Here is a 16,546-nt window from a genome sequence, read left to right as displayed (position 1 = left end):
CCCAGGACCCAAGGCCGGCGCGTCCGCCCCGCGCCCGGCGCAGGCGCCGTCCGCCCCCCGCGCCCCCGCCCCTTGGAAACCCCGCACGCCGGGCGGCGGCCGCAGCCAATGGCAGGGGAGCGGCGCGCGCGCGGGCCAATCGCTGGCGGCAACAGTGCGGGGTGCGGTTGCCAGGGGGCGGGGCCCGGTCGCCGGCCAGGCGTGCCACCCTAGCAGCGGCGTCCCGGGTCTGGCTGCGCTGCCGGCGTCCGAGCGGCGGGGATGGAGACGTCGCGCTGCCGGCTCGCTCCCCGCGGGGACAGGTCAGGGAGGGGGTGGCCGAGCCCCCCTAGAGCGGCGCGGAGGGGCGCAGGGAGCCCGCGGGGTGGGGCCCGGGGCTCTGCGGGGCGCGGGCGGGGGCTCGGGGGCGTGCGGGCGGGACTGAGGGGCTGCAGGCTCCGAGCCCCCTCCCCGCCCCGGGGGCGGCGTCTGCTCTTTTCCGGGGAGCCGCGGGGGGCAGCGACGCTGCAGCTCTTGCACCGGGGCCGGGACTTGGTGTTCGGGTCCCCGCTTGGGAAACTTGGGGGTGTCCTTCCTTAGGAGCTCGCCTTGCCCTCTGCGGGCCTCGCTCTCTCCGAGCGGCCTTAGGTGTCAGCGCTGAGGCTGGGTGAAGTCTTTCCTCCGGGGGTCGGGGCACCAGGTTGTGGGTGATTATTTAGTAATTTGCGCAAACGCCGGTGCTTTTGGCAGGCAGTGCAGGAATCTGGAGCCAGAGTCCGGTGCTGAAAAGGCAGACCTGTTTCCCCTCTCTCTGCTCCGTAGGACGATCACTGCTGCAGGACTGAGTTGTTTGCAATGTGCCCTAGGCTTGTGATTTTCTTTCTCTGCGATGCCCCCTTTTTTCCTGCCTCCGCCAGAGGGAGAGCCGGGGAAATAAACCGGCCCTAAATCTCAGCCTGTTAATTTCTTGTAAGCGAGGCTAACGAAAAGTTAATGGGGAGCAGGGTAATGTCATTAGCTTGAAACTTTGGCTTTGTCTGATGATTTGAATAATTCACATCAACTGCATTCCTTGTTTTTTTTTTTTTTTATTCCATTACCTTGGCAAAGAAAAATTTGGTAAGGGTTGGTCTGCTGTTCAGATTAGTAGATATTTAAACAAGGTTAAGCCATTAAAATGGTCACTAAAGAGGCCCTGGGGTAGAGAACACCGATTTTCCTCTTTCAGCAAGTTTTATGTCTGTGAGAACTGCGCTACGGGAGAGTTGTTCCTTGCTCTTTTTTTTTTTTTTTTTCTTTTCTTCAGACCCAGAGAAGTGTAATCTACGAGGTTATGTAGGGAAGTGGTAGGAGGTAAAAGTTAAAATTTAGCGTATTTGATGAATTCGGATGGTACTTGTGAGCACTAATCTTCACTGAATGCATGTTAGACAGTAAATTTCATGGTGCCAGATGTTTGATATAACTCATGATTTTGGGGGGGAAATAAAGGAATTGTCTTTGAAATTGGGATTAGGAGGCAAAAACAGTTTTTCATTTATTGGTCCTGATGTTTAGAGGGATAACATAAAAGTTTCCCCTCATTTTCTTTCCAAAGAAACCAGCTCTTTAATTTTAAACTTGACATCAAAGCAAAATGTGAGTCACCAAATGTTTCTCCTGCCTTTGGTAATGTTTAGTGCAGCTTCTATCTCTGTTTAACTCATTTATTGCTGAGAGGAAGTGAAATGTTTCTCTTGCATTTTTAACTTCGGGTTGTGTGTTTACTGTTTTCTATAAAATACATTGATAGATTTTTTTTAATATGAATACCTTTAAATGGGAAGGATATCATTTAACCTCAAAGTTTCCAGTGACTTTTTCTTTTTTTTAATGATGTGCCTGTTTTACCATGAGGCCAATTTATTTTCAACAATGTAGAAAATTTATTAACAAGTCAACTTCAAATATTTTTCCTTTATCTGAAATATTAAGTGAAAATTGGAGATGGACTTTGAAAGAGGACTCTTAGGACCTTTGCTGAGGCTAGACATTTTTTATGCTCCATTCCCTGGAGATGGCAGTGCTTGGTTAAGTGCAAGAACTTGAGCCTTTTTTTTTTTAATTTTTCATTTTAAAGATTAATTTATTTATGCATACAATAGCTGGGGTACAGGCTGGAGGTGTGGGAGGTGAGAGGATTCCCCAGACACAGAGTGGGGAGCAGAACAGGCAGACTGACTGAAATACACTGCTGAGGGGAGCAGTGGGCGAGACAGGAGAGGTCTGCTGCACCTTGTGGGTAGCTCCCTGGTCATCTGGGGATGGAACTTGTGCTGCAGAGGCTGCGGATAGCTTCATAGTGTTGTGCTTAACCCCTTGCGCCACCAGGGAGGCCCTAGAACTTGAGCCTTTTGTTCCTGTTAGAGAATAGAAGATGTGATGAGAGAGACTTGGATGGGGTGATGTGACTTTCTGACCCAGGGTTGACATAGAAAGCCTTGGCCTATGTTTTGTCCATAAGCCACGATTTCTCTTTAGAAATATGAACTGTCGCAGTGGCTGTGGGTTATGGCTTCCTGGCCTGACATAATTATGTGTCTTGTTATCTTCTCTCATGTTCTCTTTTTAAAATGTTTCATCAGATCATTAATTGTTGGCAAACAGATTTACCCAGTGCTTAAAAATAACGAATCCCTAGCTACAGTGGACATCTGACATACATGTATTTCTCCAAATGTGAAGGTCTAGCTACATACAGTCCTAGAAAGCAAAGAATAAGCCCCCTAACAAATCTCCTTTTTTCCAAGATCCTTGGGTCATTTTAATGTCTGGCGTCTCTTATTCTTCCCCTGCTGTTGCTCCTGCATTTGTGCCCGTTGAAAGATAAAATTAACAGTTTTTACCAAGGGGAAAAGTATGCTTGAATTACTTAGGAGTTGGAACTGCCTCTTGCCTCTCTGTATTTGATCATTTTGGACTGGAAGGGGCCCTTGGTTATTTCTTTAGTTCTCCCATTCAAGACAAATTCCACAGTGGAATTGTTATGACTTCTTTCAAAGTAGAAATTTCCTGTAGTCTGCTTTTGCTTAATTTCCTGTCAATTCTCTAGCAATAAGTTCTTTGTACTACTAAAGCTGTTCTGCCTCATCAGACACCCTGACTCTTAGCAATTAGGAACGCTGCAGAATTTTCCTGGCCTGATTACAAGCTTGAATCCCATTATGCCATAGATGAGGGAAACTAACTGTCCCCAGGTTGATCTATGGGCTGTCTCTGTTAACTCTACTTGGCATAAGTCTTGGTAATGAGGATTGTCATCTCTGTCCCTTTGCCTTGGAGCTTCTGTGGAAACACTAACGATCAGCTTTGTATCTTACGAGTCACCAGCACCCCTGCAAGGCCACCATTCTGAAAAGAATTATTGTAATATTTTTATCACTTATAAGAGGGCATTTGCTATTTTACCACATAGCATTATGTGAAGTGGGAAACACTGGAAGCTTCTAGTAGGTTTCTAAGTTCTAGTTCCAGTTTTTTTCACCATCTAGCAGTGTCTCAGCAGCTCATTAACTTCTTTGACTCAAGTGTTTTCCTTCGGAAAATGAGGATTTCCTTGTGTTCCCTCAGTGATTGATAGCAAATTGATTAACAAGTACATATGTTTGTAAATTGCACATGGCTCAAATTTCAAAAGGTACAGACTGATACTCAATAAAAAGATACATCTTCTTTTCTCATAGTTTTTGTGTCACCTTTCTGTTCATACATTGGTAGGTTTCTTAGGGGAACTTCCAAAGATATTCTGTGTTAAATAATCTCTCAATATTCCTTTCCCATTCTTAAAATTTGATGATTTTAAGTTTCAGGGTAGAATATGGCAATCTCAAATCTGATACCTTATCAGATTTCTACTTTATCGTGGGCAAAATGTATCTTTAGCATAAGACCTATGGTTACTGCAAGTTTCCTTGGTTATTATTAATGTATAGAAAATAAGGCTGTAAGAAGAAAACAAGAACTATTTTTCAGACAGACTTCCTGAAGGATAGATTATTAGTATTTAACTTTGTAGGAAGAAACTTCAGTAAACCTATAGTTTGCCTTTGATTGTAGGTTTTAGTGTGAAACTATTTTAATGGTGGATTGGCTTGTTTCCTTATTGAAATAGTGTCATTTTGTCAGCGATTTGCTGTGTGACATAAACTAGAGGCAAATTCAGTTTTGACTGAATAAAGTTTTTTTTAAAAATAAATTTATGTATTTTTATAAAGATTTATTTATTTATGCATACAAGAGCTGGGGTACAGGCCAGAGGTGCAGGAGGTGAGAGGATTCACCAGAGACAGAGTGGGGAAAAGAACAGGCAGATTGACTGAAATACACTGCTGAGGGGAGCAGCCGGCGAGATAGGAGAGATCTGCTGAGCTATGTGGGTTGCCCTCTGGCAGGCTGGGGATCGAACTCGTGCTGCAGTGGCTGCAGATAGCTTCACAGGTTGCGTCTTAACCCTGTGCGCCACCAGGGAGGCCCTATTTATGTATTTTAATTGAAGTAACATTAGGAACTCCCCCCATCAGATTGAGAACAATTCTTAAGATACCTTTTTTTTTTAAAGAGAAGATCTGACTGACACTAATTTATAAATAATAATACATTTATAAATAATAATAAAACAAAAAAGGGGGAGACCTGTCAAGAAAAAATGATCAATAATGCTGCTTACATTTGTGTGCCTTTGCAGAGTTCATTGGGCTTTCACATACGTGATCTATTTTTTTTTTTTTATTTTAAACTCCTTATCTCTGATAAAGCAGAGAGGGCATCTTCTTCATGTTCTACATGGGGAAATGAAGCCTTAACTCAGGAATACGGAATACCTAAGGGTAACATGACAAGTAATTGAGGTAGTCAAAATAAAATCCAGCATTTGAGCTCTTGTCTCCTCTTTTCTTTTTCTCACCCACTGTCAGGACATCTGTTTCCGATGTTCCAGGCGCCATTTGCCCCTTTTGTGCTTATAACTGATAACACTGACACTGGTTACACTTGGATTCTTTTTGGATCAAGCAGTTGAAGAAATCAAGACATTTTAGTAAAGTTCAAATAAGAATGCATTTCTTCCAGTGGGAAGGGAGCAGAAATATTTATCTGGTATCATTAGGCAAAAGAATATACTTTTGGGGCCTCCCTGGTGGTGCAAGAGGTTAAGCACCGCACTATGAAGCAATCTGCGGCCTCTGCAGCACAAGTTCAGTCCCAGGCCAGCCAGGGAGCAACCCACATGGGGCAGCAGACCTCTCCTGTCTCACCCACTGCTCCCCTCAGCAGTGTATTTCGGTCAGTCTGCCTGTTCTGTTCCCGGCTCTGTCTCTGGTGAATCTTCTCACCCTCCCACACATCTGGCCTGTACCCCAGCTCTTGTATGCATAAATAAATAAATCTTAAAAAAAAAAAAAGAATATACTTTCATCTTTACACCAGAAGGAGAAGGGAAATAAGTCCCATTCCTGAAGAGAGAAAATGCAACTCCTGAGTCAGGGAGAATCAGGCAGAAGGTGGAGTGAACTTCGAATTTGAGTAATGCCCCTTTTTAAGTCTATAAAGAAGAGAGTCTTTCATTTCTGGATCAAACCAGACATTTTAAATAACTGTTTTGTTCACTGAAAAGAATGGTTTTTGCATTTGCTGTGTGGGGCTTGCAAAATAGAGGGGGTTCACACTAAAGTAATTTTCCTTGTCTTTCTTTGGGGCCAAATGAGTGATCAAATCAGTGGCCAACTTTTCCTTCTCATTGCTGCTGTCTCCCCAAGCAATTCTCCTTCTCTGATTGTGTCTCTACTGAATGGGCCTCATAGGAAATGGATTTTCATTCTCCAGCTTCAATTAATTAGCTCCAGATTGTGGCAGTCATTCAATTCGAAGACAGCCAAGCCAAGGATACTAGCGTTCTCCTCAGATGAGGAAGGATAGACTTCCATGGAATCTTTTCTGGGAGTTCTCATTTGATGTATATGTTCCCTGTTCTAGTCAGATGTGTTCTTGGTGGCAGTAGAAGCTAAAATAGTGCCTTTCGGGCCTCCCCGGTGGCGCAGCGGTTGAGCGCTGGGTTGCGAAGCTGCCCTCAGCCTCTGCAGCGCTGGTTCGATCCCCGGCTGCTCCCCGGCCGCTGGAGGAGGGTCCCACACGGCGTGCAGACCTCTCCTGCCGCCCGCTGCTCCCCTCAGCAGTGTACTACGGTCCTTCTGCCTGCTGTGCTCCCCACAATGGCTCTGGTGAGTTCTCTCACCCTCCCGTGCTTCTGACTGTACCCAGTGCTTGTATAAATAAATCTTAAAAAAAAAAAAAAAGAAATCATTAACTTTTAAAAAAATAATAAAATAGTGCCTTTCAATATTAACAGGATTTAGAGGAGGTAAATCTGTTTGTCAGTTGACTTAATGTTATTTTTTTAATAGCTATGCCCCAATGGACACAATGAAATCCGATGACTCTTTTTTACTAAATGTACGTTAATTGGCTCCTCCCCCAGGGCTTCTTCAAAATCCATTCACTGGGCTTCCCCGTTGGCACAGCGGTTTTGAGTGCTGCGCTGCGAAGCTGTCTGCAGCCTCTGCAGTGCAGGTTCGATTCCCCGCCGGCCAGGGAGGACCCCACATGGCACAGCAGACCTCTCCTGCCTTGCCCGCTGCTCCCCTCAGCAGTGTATTTCGTCAGTCTGCCTGTTCTGCTTCCCACTCTGTTTCCGGTGAATCCTCTCACCCTCCCGCGCTTCTGACCTGTACCCCAGTTCTTGTATAAAAATAAATAAATAAATCTTAAAAAAGAAATCCATTCACTGGCTTAGAAAATTTGGTAAACCTAAAAATATCAGCTGGACTGGCATTTTAACTGAAAAGATTCTTGGCAAACATGTTGACATACCCTAATAATAAAATTCCAGACTCGGCTGCCCAATAAATACATGTGGTCGTTCATGCATGCTAGGGGAGGGGGCATGCTGAGCGGGAAGCCCATGCTGAGAGTGGGGGGTGCATGTAGAGGGAGGGGTTTGAGGCTGGTGATTGAATTCTGTCTTTCAGTGGGAAGCCATGTGGCCTTGAGCAAATAGTTTGATCTCTGAAAATGGGATTCTAGATTTATCATGAGATTTAGATGAGGCTGTGTTTAAGTTTCTAGCACACAGTATATAGTTGTTCCCTAAGTGGAACTGTACTACACTGGCAACTGGATAACATATGAACACTTTCAATATCAATAAAAATTCAAAATTTTGAGGATTGATTTAATACAAGGAAAATTCTAAGAAAGATCTAGGTTTCCACTAATAGAAAGGCTACAAAGTTTTTAAAAGGTGAAATTCTGGGCCTCCTTGGTGGCCTAAAGGTTAAGTCTCAGTGCTATCACCACTGTAGCCTGAGTTCGATCCCCAGCCAGGGAACTAACCCACATGGCATAGCAGACCTCCCTGTCTTGCTAGCTTCTCCCCTTAGTGTATTTCAGTAGATCTGCCTGTTCTGCTCCCCACTCTGTTTCTGGTGCATCCTTTCACCCTCTGCAACTCTGGCCTACACCCTAGTTCTTTTGTGCAAAAATTATAAAAAAATAAAAGAGGTGAAATTCTTAAAGGCTTGTCAGAGAAGACAAGATTAAGGTAATATATTTGAGTATTAAAATGGTCACCAGAGAGAAAAGATTCATGCAATAGTAGCTTTGCTTTTATTGAGTGCTTACTATGGGCTGTCTTATTTAATCCTCACAATACTCTTATAGATTAAGGTTCACATTAACATTATACATTATTTTTGTGTTCATTTTGTAGACCAGGAAACACGAGGCTCTGTGAGGTTATGTTGTGTTGGAAACTGCTCTAACTACACACTCGTGCTTGTCTAAATGGGGTGTCCAGTCCCTTAGTTTGAGTTGCTGTATGCCAAGCCAGGGGTCGGCAAACCGTTTCTATAAAGAGCCAGATGCTAAATATTTTAGGTTTTGCAGGCCGTAACGGTCTCTGTCCAGAAGACTCAGCTTTGCTGTGCAAGCCAGGGAGGATGTCCATTGGGGACTGAGCCACAAATGAATAAACATGACTGTTTCATGATTTATAAACAGAATTTTGCAGCTCACATAACATTTACATGTCACAGAATATTAGTCTTCTCATTGTTTTAGCCTTTTAAAAATGTAAAAACAGCTATTCTTGGCTCACAGGCAATACAGAAATAAGCAGTGCGCCAAGTTGGACCCGGACTGTCATTCCCTGTACTAAGTCACACTATAAGAAGATTTCCTCCTGGAAAGTCACACTCATATATATTATTATAAGGGCAGTCAGGGTGGGGGGGGTGTCATATTAAAATAGAACCAGCTACATTATTGAGTAGAATGCACTAATTTTCAAGATAAAACTTTAGGCTCCAAGGATATATTGTTCTATGGGTGGCCTCTCTTACTTTAATTTTGGGGGTGACGTTTTTGCCCTTCATAGGAGCACATGTTCCACTCTTGGTGGTCTTTTTGCTGTGGCTGCCTCCCTCTGTCTCCTCAGTTTCCTCTGGAGCAGGAAATCCTTCCTTCATCAAGGAGTGCCACTTAGATGAAACTATTGCTGCACTAAGCCATTTACTAACCAGTGCACCAGTGATAGGTGATCAGGTACAAAATCAGAATTTAAAGACTACTTGCCCATAATTTATTTATTTATTTTTCAAAAGATTTATTTATTTATTTATACAAGCACTGGGTACAGTCAGAAGCGCGGGAGGGTGAGAGGATTCACCAGAGCCAGAGCGGGGAGCAGAGCAGGCAGAAGGACCAAGGTACACTGCTGAGGGGAGCAGCGGGCGGCAGGAGAGGTCTGCGCGCCATGCGGGACCCTCCTCCGGTGGCCGGGGAGCAGCCGGGGATCGAACCGGCGCCGCAGAGGCCGCGGGCAGGTTCGCAACCCAGCGCTCAACCGCTGCGCCACCGGGGAGGCCCTTTTCTTCTATTCTTGACTCCTAGCCCAAGCCAGTAACCAATCTATTTTCTGCCTCTTTGGATTAGTCTATTCTGGACATTGCTTATGAATGGAATTATACTATAAGTGATGCTCTGTGATTGGCTTCTTTGACTGAAAATGTTCTTGAGGTCCATTAATGCATATGTTGCACTGATGTTGCATATATTCCTTTTAGTTGCTGAATAGTATTCTCTTGTGGGGTTCTACCAGATTTTATTGATTCATTTATTAATTGATGGACATTGCTTTGTTTTCAGTCTTTGGCTCTTATGAATAATGATCTGTGAACATTATCATCTGAGTCTTTGTATGTACATATATTGGAGGCCCCATATATTATAATTTTGCCTGCGTTTCTCAACAACTTTAAATGGAGTTGCTGGGTCACATGGTAACTCTTGGTTTTAAATTTTGAAGAACTATCAGACTGCTACATTTTGCATTCCTACCAGCAATGTAGATGGGTTCCAGTTTCTCCACATCCTCCCAAGGGTTGGTTATTTTTTTAATGATAGCCAAGCTAGTGGATATGAGGTAGCACCTCGTGGTTTTGATTTACTCATCGCTAGTGTGAATAATGTTGAAATTTTTTTCCTTTTTTTGGGGGGGGTCATTTGTATATCTTTTTTTTTTAAAGATTTACTGTATTTATTTATACATAGAAGAACTGGGGTGTAGGCCAGAGGTGTGGGGGTGAGAGGATTCACCAGAGACAAAGCAGGAAGCTAAACAGGCAGATGCACTGAAATACACTGTTAAGGGGAGCAGCAGGCAAGACAGGTGAAGTCTGCTGCACCATGTGGGTTAACTCCCTGGCCAGGGATTGAACTCCTGCTGCACTGGCTGCAGATAGCTTCATAGTGCTGAGACTTAACCCCCTTGCGCCACCAGGGAGGCCCTAAGTGGTGGACTGTGGTAGCGTGTGCTGCCAACAGGAGAGATATGTTCTATTAAGTCTGTAAAAGGTTCATCTGAGATTAAAAAAACAAAGGTTTTTTAAAGATGAATTTCACTTTACAGTAATTTATCATTAGGCAAGGTCACCAAGTAGGTGGACCTTCATTTTCGTAATTGTTTGCCATAGCTGCGTAACTATAAAATGGGGATAATAATACCTAATCTTTACCTACTTTGCAAAGTCAAAGCAAGGGATGATGGATGAGAATATTGTTTAAGGCGTATGTGAGAGGAATTTTTGTCACCTGTCTCTAAAATTCATTTATCAACCTTTTTATGTTCTAAGAACTACATGCCATTAATAATATGAGTAATGTTAGAAAGTTGGTGAGTAAGATTCTTTTGTAATTTTGCTTTTCTTTGAGTGTTGGAAGTGTTGTTTCTAAAGCCATAAAAGAAATTACTACGCATGTCACTTCAGAGCTCAGCAGAGGCACTGTTTTGGCAGTTGCTGTGTTCTAGTTGAAAACAAGAGAATTCCCAGAGAAGAGGAGAGTGTCTCCTGATGCTACAGCTGCAGCACGGGCGCCCATGGGAGGTACCGATGCAGACCCAGGCAGCTTTACCTCCCGTAAGCCTGCACGTGGACCAGGCGTGTGTCCTCATTCCTGAACAGATCCCTGCAGGAAGTCAGGCTGAATTCCCAAAATGCAGCCTTCTTCGAGGGCGTTCTGAGAGCTGGTGTTGCTAATCGTGATTGCGGCCTCTGTTTCAGTTTCTAGTTTAAAGATAATGAACATAATTTAAAGTCTTTTTTTTTTTTTCCATTTTAAAATGCAGCCATTTGGAACCTTTGAGCATATTGCAAGTGAGCCTCTGTGGCAGTTAGCAGAGAGCAGATGACTGTTCCTGTAACTTAGAGAAGGGGCTGATTAATATACAACAGGGCATAGCTGCCTCCTATGTTGATTTTAACCATTTATAATTTCAAGTTCTTTTATTCTTCTTATTTAATGTGCTAAAAATTGATGTTTAATATATTTGTGGATGCCTTTATGTGGTACAAAAATTAAAAGGATTAAAAAGTACACAGTGAAAAGTAAGACTGCTTTCCATCCCCTGCCTGTTGAAGCACTGCTGACATCAGCCCGCAGGTAGACTCTCTTTCCAAAGATATTCTCTGCATCTCAAATGAAATACGCATATTTTGGGGCCTCCCTGGTGGCACAAGGGGTGGGACACACAACCTATGAAGCTTACTGCAGCATGAGTTGGATACCCAGCCTGCCAGGGAGCAACCCACATGGTGCTGCAGACCTCTCCTAGCTTGTCCACTATTCCCCTCGTCAGTGTGTTTCAGTCAATCCGCCTGTTCTGCTCCCCACTCTGTCTCTGGTGAATCCTCTCACCCCTCGTGCCTCTGGCCTATACCCCACCCCTGTTCTTGTATGCCTAAATAGATGAATCTTTAAAAAAAGAAGAAAAATGCATATTTATCTTTTTCCCTCCATAAATGAGAAAACCATAGTCTACCATAGTCTACCACTAGAAAAGCAAACCCCTTGGAGAGCTGCTTCTCTAAATGGTAGCATATATTCCCCAGTGTTCTGCACTTTACCTTTTCCAATTAATGGAACATTTTGGAAATCATTTCAAATCAGTACTTTAAGAATTTGTGTTTTTTTCATTCATGGCTTCTTTTTTTTATTTTTTTAAAACACAGATGTGTGCTGTTCCATTGTGTGTATACAGTATATTTAACCGGTTTCCTGTTGGTGAACATTAGAATGGGCTGTCTTTTGCTACTACAAACAATAATAGCTGCAAAAATCGTAACATTTAATTTATAATCATACTGGAAAATTGACTAAAGTTTGGAAGTAATAAGTTAATGAGAAACATAAAAATAATTCTGTCAGTTTAAACAGGAGGTTTTTTTAAAAAAAGATTTATTTATGCATACAAGAACTGGGGTACAGACCAGAGGTGCTGGGGGTGAGAGGATTCACCAGAGACAGAGTGGGGAGCAGAACAAGCAGATCTACACTGTTGAGGGGAGCAGCAGACAAGACAAGAGAGGTCTGCTATGCCATGTGGGTCAGCTCCCTGGCCAGGGGTGAATTCAAGTCACAGTGGCTGGTGATAGCTTGATAGTGCTGTGTCTTTAACGCCTGTACCATCCAGGAGGCCCTTCTTTGTGAAAGTTTTAGGGTAAGCCTCCCACACCTGGATAAATTATACTAAACTAGGTCACAGTTTGTTTGTAGCTGCTTTAATTTATGGAGTCCTCATTATTTTACAATTAGACCACTTTATTTTGACACTAAGATTTTCTTTAACTTTTACTACTGTTAATACCATTAAATGTAACTGGGCCTTCCCTGGTGGCGCAGCGGTTGAGCGCTGGGCTGCGAGGCTGCCTGCAGCCTCTAGCACCGGTTCGTTCCCCCGCCACTGGCAAGGGTCCCACCAAAAAAAAACCAAAAAAAAAAAAACACATTAAATGTAAGCTGCTTTTGACAATTATAAATTGGAGACATCCTGCAGGGGAGGAGGAGGGAGAGGGATAAGAGGGAGGGAGGGAGGGAGGAGCACAAGGAACTGAGGTGATGGTGCACGTGTGCCTTGGTGAAGGAAATTCTGTGGGGACTACACCTGAGGGGGTGGGGGGAAGCAAATATTGTTTAAAAATGAACAATGATGTAAAAAATAAAAAAAAATAAATTAAAAAATAGATATAAGCTGCTTTGAACAGTAAGGGTTTCTTTATGCTGAGCCAGCACACAAGCAAGTAGCATTTCAGAAAAGAATACAGATCTAACGAGTGCTATGTGCCTGACACTAGCTAAGTTTCATATATTTATTCATTTAAGTCTTACACATACATATTATTTAAAAAAAGACGTATTCTTAACATCCTCACATTGTGCATGAGGTGGGCAGAGTTTAAGTCATTTGTCCAAGTAGTCATTTGTCAAGCTTGTGCTTAAATTATTCCTCTAAATTTTGATTGATTTTACTTTTCTCTTAGATGTTTTATGAGGTCATCACTATTGTCACTTGTCTTAGAGAAGGGAAATGCTGGAAATTCGAGTTGCTTGCCCAGAGAGTTATCATGCCTTGGAAGGGCCTAAAGTCAGTGTTCTCAGCTTAAGAGTATCCATAAGACATGGGCCTCCCTGGTGGCACAAGGGGTTAAGACACAACCTATGAAGCTTACCGCAGCCACTGCACCACAAGTTCGATCCCCAGCCAGGGAGCAACCCATATGGTGCAGCAGACCTTTCCTGACTGGCCTGCTGCTCCCCTCAGCAGTGTATTTCAGTCAATCTGCCTGTTCTGCTCCCCACTCTGTCTCTGGTGAATCCTCTCACCCCCCCGCACCTTGGCCTGTACCTCCATTCTTGTATGCATAAATAAATAAATTTAAAAAAAAAAAAGAGTATCCGTAAGACAGATCCTAGGCGAGAAGGGGAGCAGACTTTCCCTCACAGGGGAACTGCAGCAGTGTGGCCGGTGAGCAGTCACTGGTCTCACTAAGACTAAGATGGCAATTTGTATGTTTAAGTAGATCGCTCTTGTCCTTTCTGTTTATTTTATCTGTCATCTTAGCGGATTTTCAATCTTTACACTAACAAAACAATTCACAAGCAAGGGTGTGTTGTTTAAAAATCTAATAGAGCTGAGGTAGCAGGAAACAGGAATGATTATTTATTCACTCTGCTCCGCAGAGAGGAGTTGTTTGTATTTGTGTTTCTATGTCAACTCTGGAGGAAACTTTCCAGGAGTCATGAGCAAAGCTCTTCGCTTCAGTTGTTGACTTTCCTTGGTTTTTTAATTCAGTTGTAGGATTCTTGTAAATATAGTGCAGTCTTGAAATGCCCTTTCTCTTTGATGTTTTGTTGTGTGATTTTCTGTAGAGCAGTGTGAAATTTGCAATGTCGCTGATACTTAAAAGAATTGGTCAGGAAAAAAAATAGAAGGACACCTCAAGAAACAAAGATGGGGGTCCGGGAGGAGGAATCTTTTCATTGGTTTTAGTAAGGACCTGAGTCTGACACTGATTAAAGTATAGCTTTGCTGGTGCATTAGGGTGGAGATGGGGGATGCTTTCCTGTTCCCTCTGCATTGACTTTTTTTGTTTCTCTGATTCATCTGCATCTTTTCAGCAACACATCAGCTCACATCCAGTTCATATTTACTCAATATTTGAGTAAATGTTACTCAAATGCACATAAAATAATGAAACTTAGCTTATAGAAATTTTAAAATATTTTCAAAGATATAGTTAAAATATCTGTGGTACTGGACTAGGTATAGTCAAAAGATAACTAAATAATGAGAGTTTATTCTGAAGATGATGACTGTAGTATATCAAACAAAGGATTTAAATTATTAAAAGAGAGACTTTGGATATTAACTTATATTTTATGCCCTTGAACAGGCTATCTAAATGTGGACTGCATAGAGAAATCGTTCTCACGTTATGTATGGTTAGCAGTGCACTGCTGGTGGACTATGAATTGATGTAGGTTGTTTAGAAAGTCATTTGGCAATAAAACTATTCACATCCTTTAGCCAGTCCCTTTGCTCCAAAAAGGATTTAAGTCCACTTTGTAACCATAGCAATCCTACTTCTGGGTCTGTAACTCAAGGAAAAAACTTGAATTGCAGATAGAAATTTCACTTAAATTTATTTCTTCATTTATTATTAAGGCACAATTTATATTCAGTAAAATATACAGCTATTAAGTGTACAGATCGGTGGCTATTTTATGTATGTATATGTCCCTATAGTATGAATATAGAACATTTTCCATCACCCAGAAATTTTCCTTGAACCTCTTTCCCCCATAGATTGCTTTTGCCAGTTCTTGAACTTAACAAAAGTGAAACCATACAGTGTGTGTCCTTGTGTAAAGCTGTTATTAAGCATGTTTTTGAGCTTCAACCATGTTGTTGTGTATATTAGCAGGTTTTTTTTATTGCTGAGTAGTTTTCCACTGAATGAATATACTGCAGCTTGTTTACATGTTCTGTTCATAGACATGGGATTCCTGTTTTTGACTATCCTGAATATCCTGGTACGAGTCTTTGTGTGGACATGTATAATAATTTCTCTTGGGAACTCTCTACAACAATTTTTGTTATTCAAAAAGTAGCAACAATGTAAGTATCCAGCCACAGGGGAGTAGATTGGTATGGTTTTTAAATATTATGCAGCCATTAAAAATTGTGCTTATAAAAATGAAAGAAAAAGTTTATGATATGTAACAATGTATAATTATTGCATAGTACATTTTTTCGTACCTTTTTAATTTTTCTGTAATGAGTTAATTGCTTTTCCAATAGGAAAACTAGTTTTTTTAATGTAGGAATGAAGATCATTATACTTAAGATAGTAAAGACTTGCTATGTGGAGAATAAAGGGTAGTCAAGTGAAACTTCATCTTTGCTTGTAACTTTCTTGGATTTGAATTCCAGGTTTTTCCCAGCTGCAGGTCAATTCTGTGTATTGGCTGAAATAGTTACTCAATATATGGTAAAGTTCTCCTCTTCCTTAGTAATTAAAAACATGCAAATAAAACAACTTTAAGTTAATTTAACACATCATTAACCTAACAGAAATAACAGCCAAATTGGCAAGGGTATATAGAAATCAGTTATTAATTTGCTGGTGACAATAGACATTCATAAAGTCCTATTTTGGGGGTTAATAATCTGAAGAATTATATGTAAAGAGCCAAAAGAGTATAGTTTATAACTTTGACTTTAAAGAATAAAGATATCCATTGCTGTCCTATAATAACAAAAAAGAAGAAGAAAAGTTTCACGTTTAACAGGGGAAATAAGAGAAGCAGGTCTGAGAAAATACCTCATGGTTGAGTTACAGCAACCCCTGTTACAGCTCACGCGTGTTACAGCAAAGGTACTCGAGGTCACACGTTACAGCGAAGTGTGTTCAAACCCAAGAAGCACTGGAGCTGTGTGTTGGAGTAGCTCTTTGTGGGGATTACTTACAGACATAAAAAGGTGGGACCAGGACCACACTCAAGTCGACTTTATGCAAACAAGGTTTTCAGTCCGTGCAGTTTTGACTTTAAGTTACTTTAACACACTATGAATTCAACATGGGTATAATTTGCTGTGCGTGTCACCAAAACCCATTTTGCTCTATTTTAAAAATTTGTTTCTATTTATATATGTATTAAACTTGGTTGAGTTGTTAAGATTAATTTGTAAGTTTATTAAACTGTGATTGGTCAGATTGCAACCCTGGGTGGTCTTTGACTTACTTGCCTGGTTTGCTTTAATTTTCTTCTGGGTGGTGGAGTATCTGGGCATGGCCAGACATGCTGGTTGCATTTGCACCTGGGGTCTAGCCCTCAACAACCTTCTCCCCACTCAGATTTTACCCCAAGTTGAGATGGCTCCCTTTTTGCCTTCCTTTTTTATATTACTCATCAGAGGATACATCTTTTTTCAAATATTATTTTATTTTATTTTATGTATTTTTTACATCATTTTTCATTTTTGCACAATGTATGCATTTTCATCTTGGTTATATTCCCCATACAATTGCCACCCCCCCTTATTTGGACCCTAATCCCTCCCCGCCCCCCCCACCCCCCAGTGTGTCTCTGGTTTATAGTTGCTTGTTGATTTTGATTTTTCCTTTATTATAATTAG

General features: G+C 41.8%; 1 protein-coding gene across 1 annotated transcript in view; it reads left to right on the top strand.

Moving 5' to 3' along the window:
- Nucleotides 1–213: 213 nt before the first annotated feature.
- The window catches only part of TULP3 (TUB like protein 3), a 47,588-nt gene continuing 31,255 nt past the window's right edge, over nt 214–16,546 (top strand). Inside the window, exon 1 of the mRNA XM_037514539.2 lies at nt 214–302. Coding sequence (XP_037370436.1) covers nt 262–302 — 41 coding nt within the window. The 5' untranslated portion in view covers nt 214–261. The remainder of the gene's footprint in view (nt 303–16,546) is intronic.

Source organism: Talpa occidentalis, unplaced genomic scaffold (genome assembly GCF_014898055.3).
Source record: "Talpa occidentalis isolate TD23 unplaced genomic scaffold, MPIMG_talOcc4v2.1 talOcc4.16, whole genome shotgun sequence".
Taxonomy (NCBI): Eukaryota; Metazoa; Chordata; class Mammalia; order Eulipotyphla; family Talpidae; genus Talpa; species Talpa occidentalis.
This window is presented reverse-complemented; position numbering and strand designations above follow the sequence as displayed.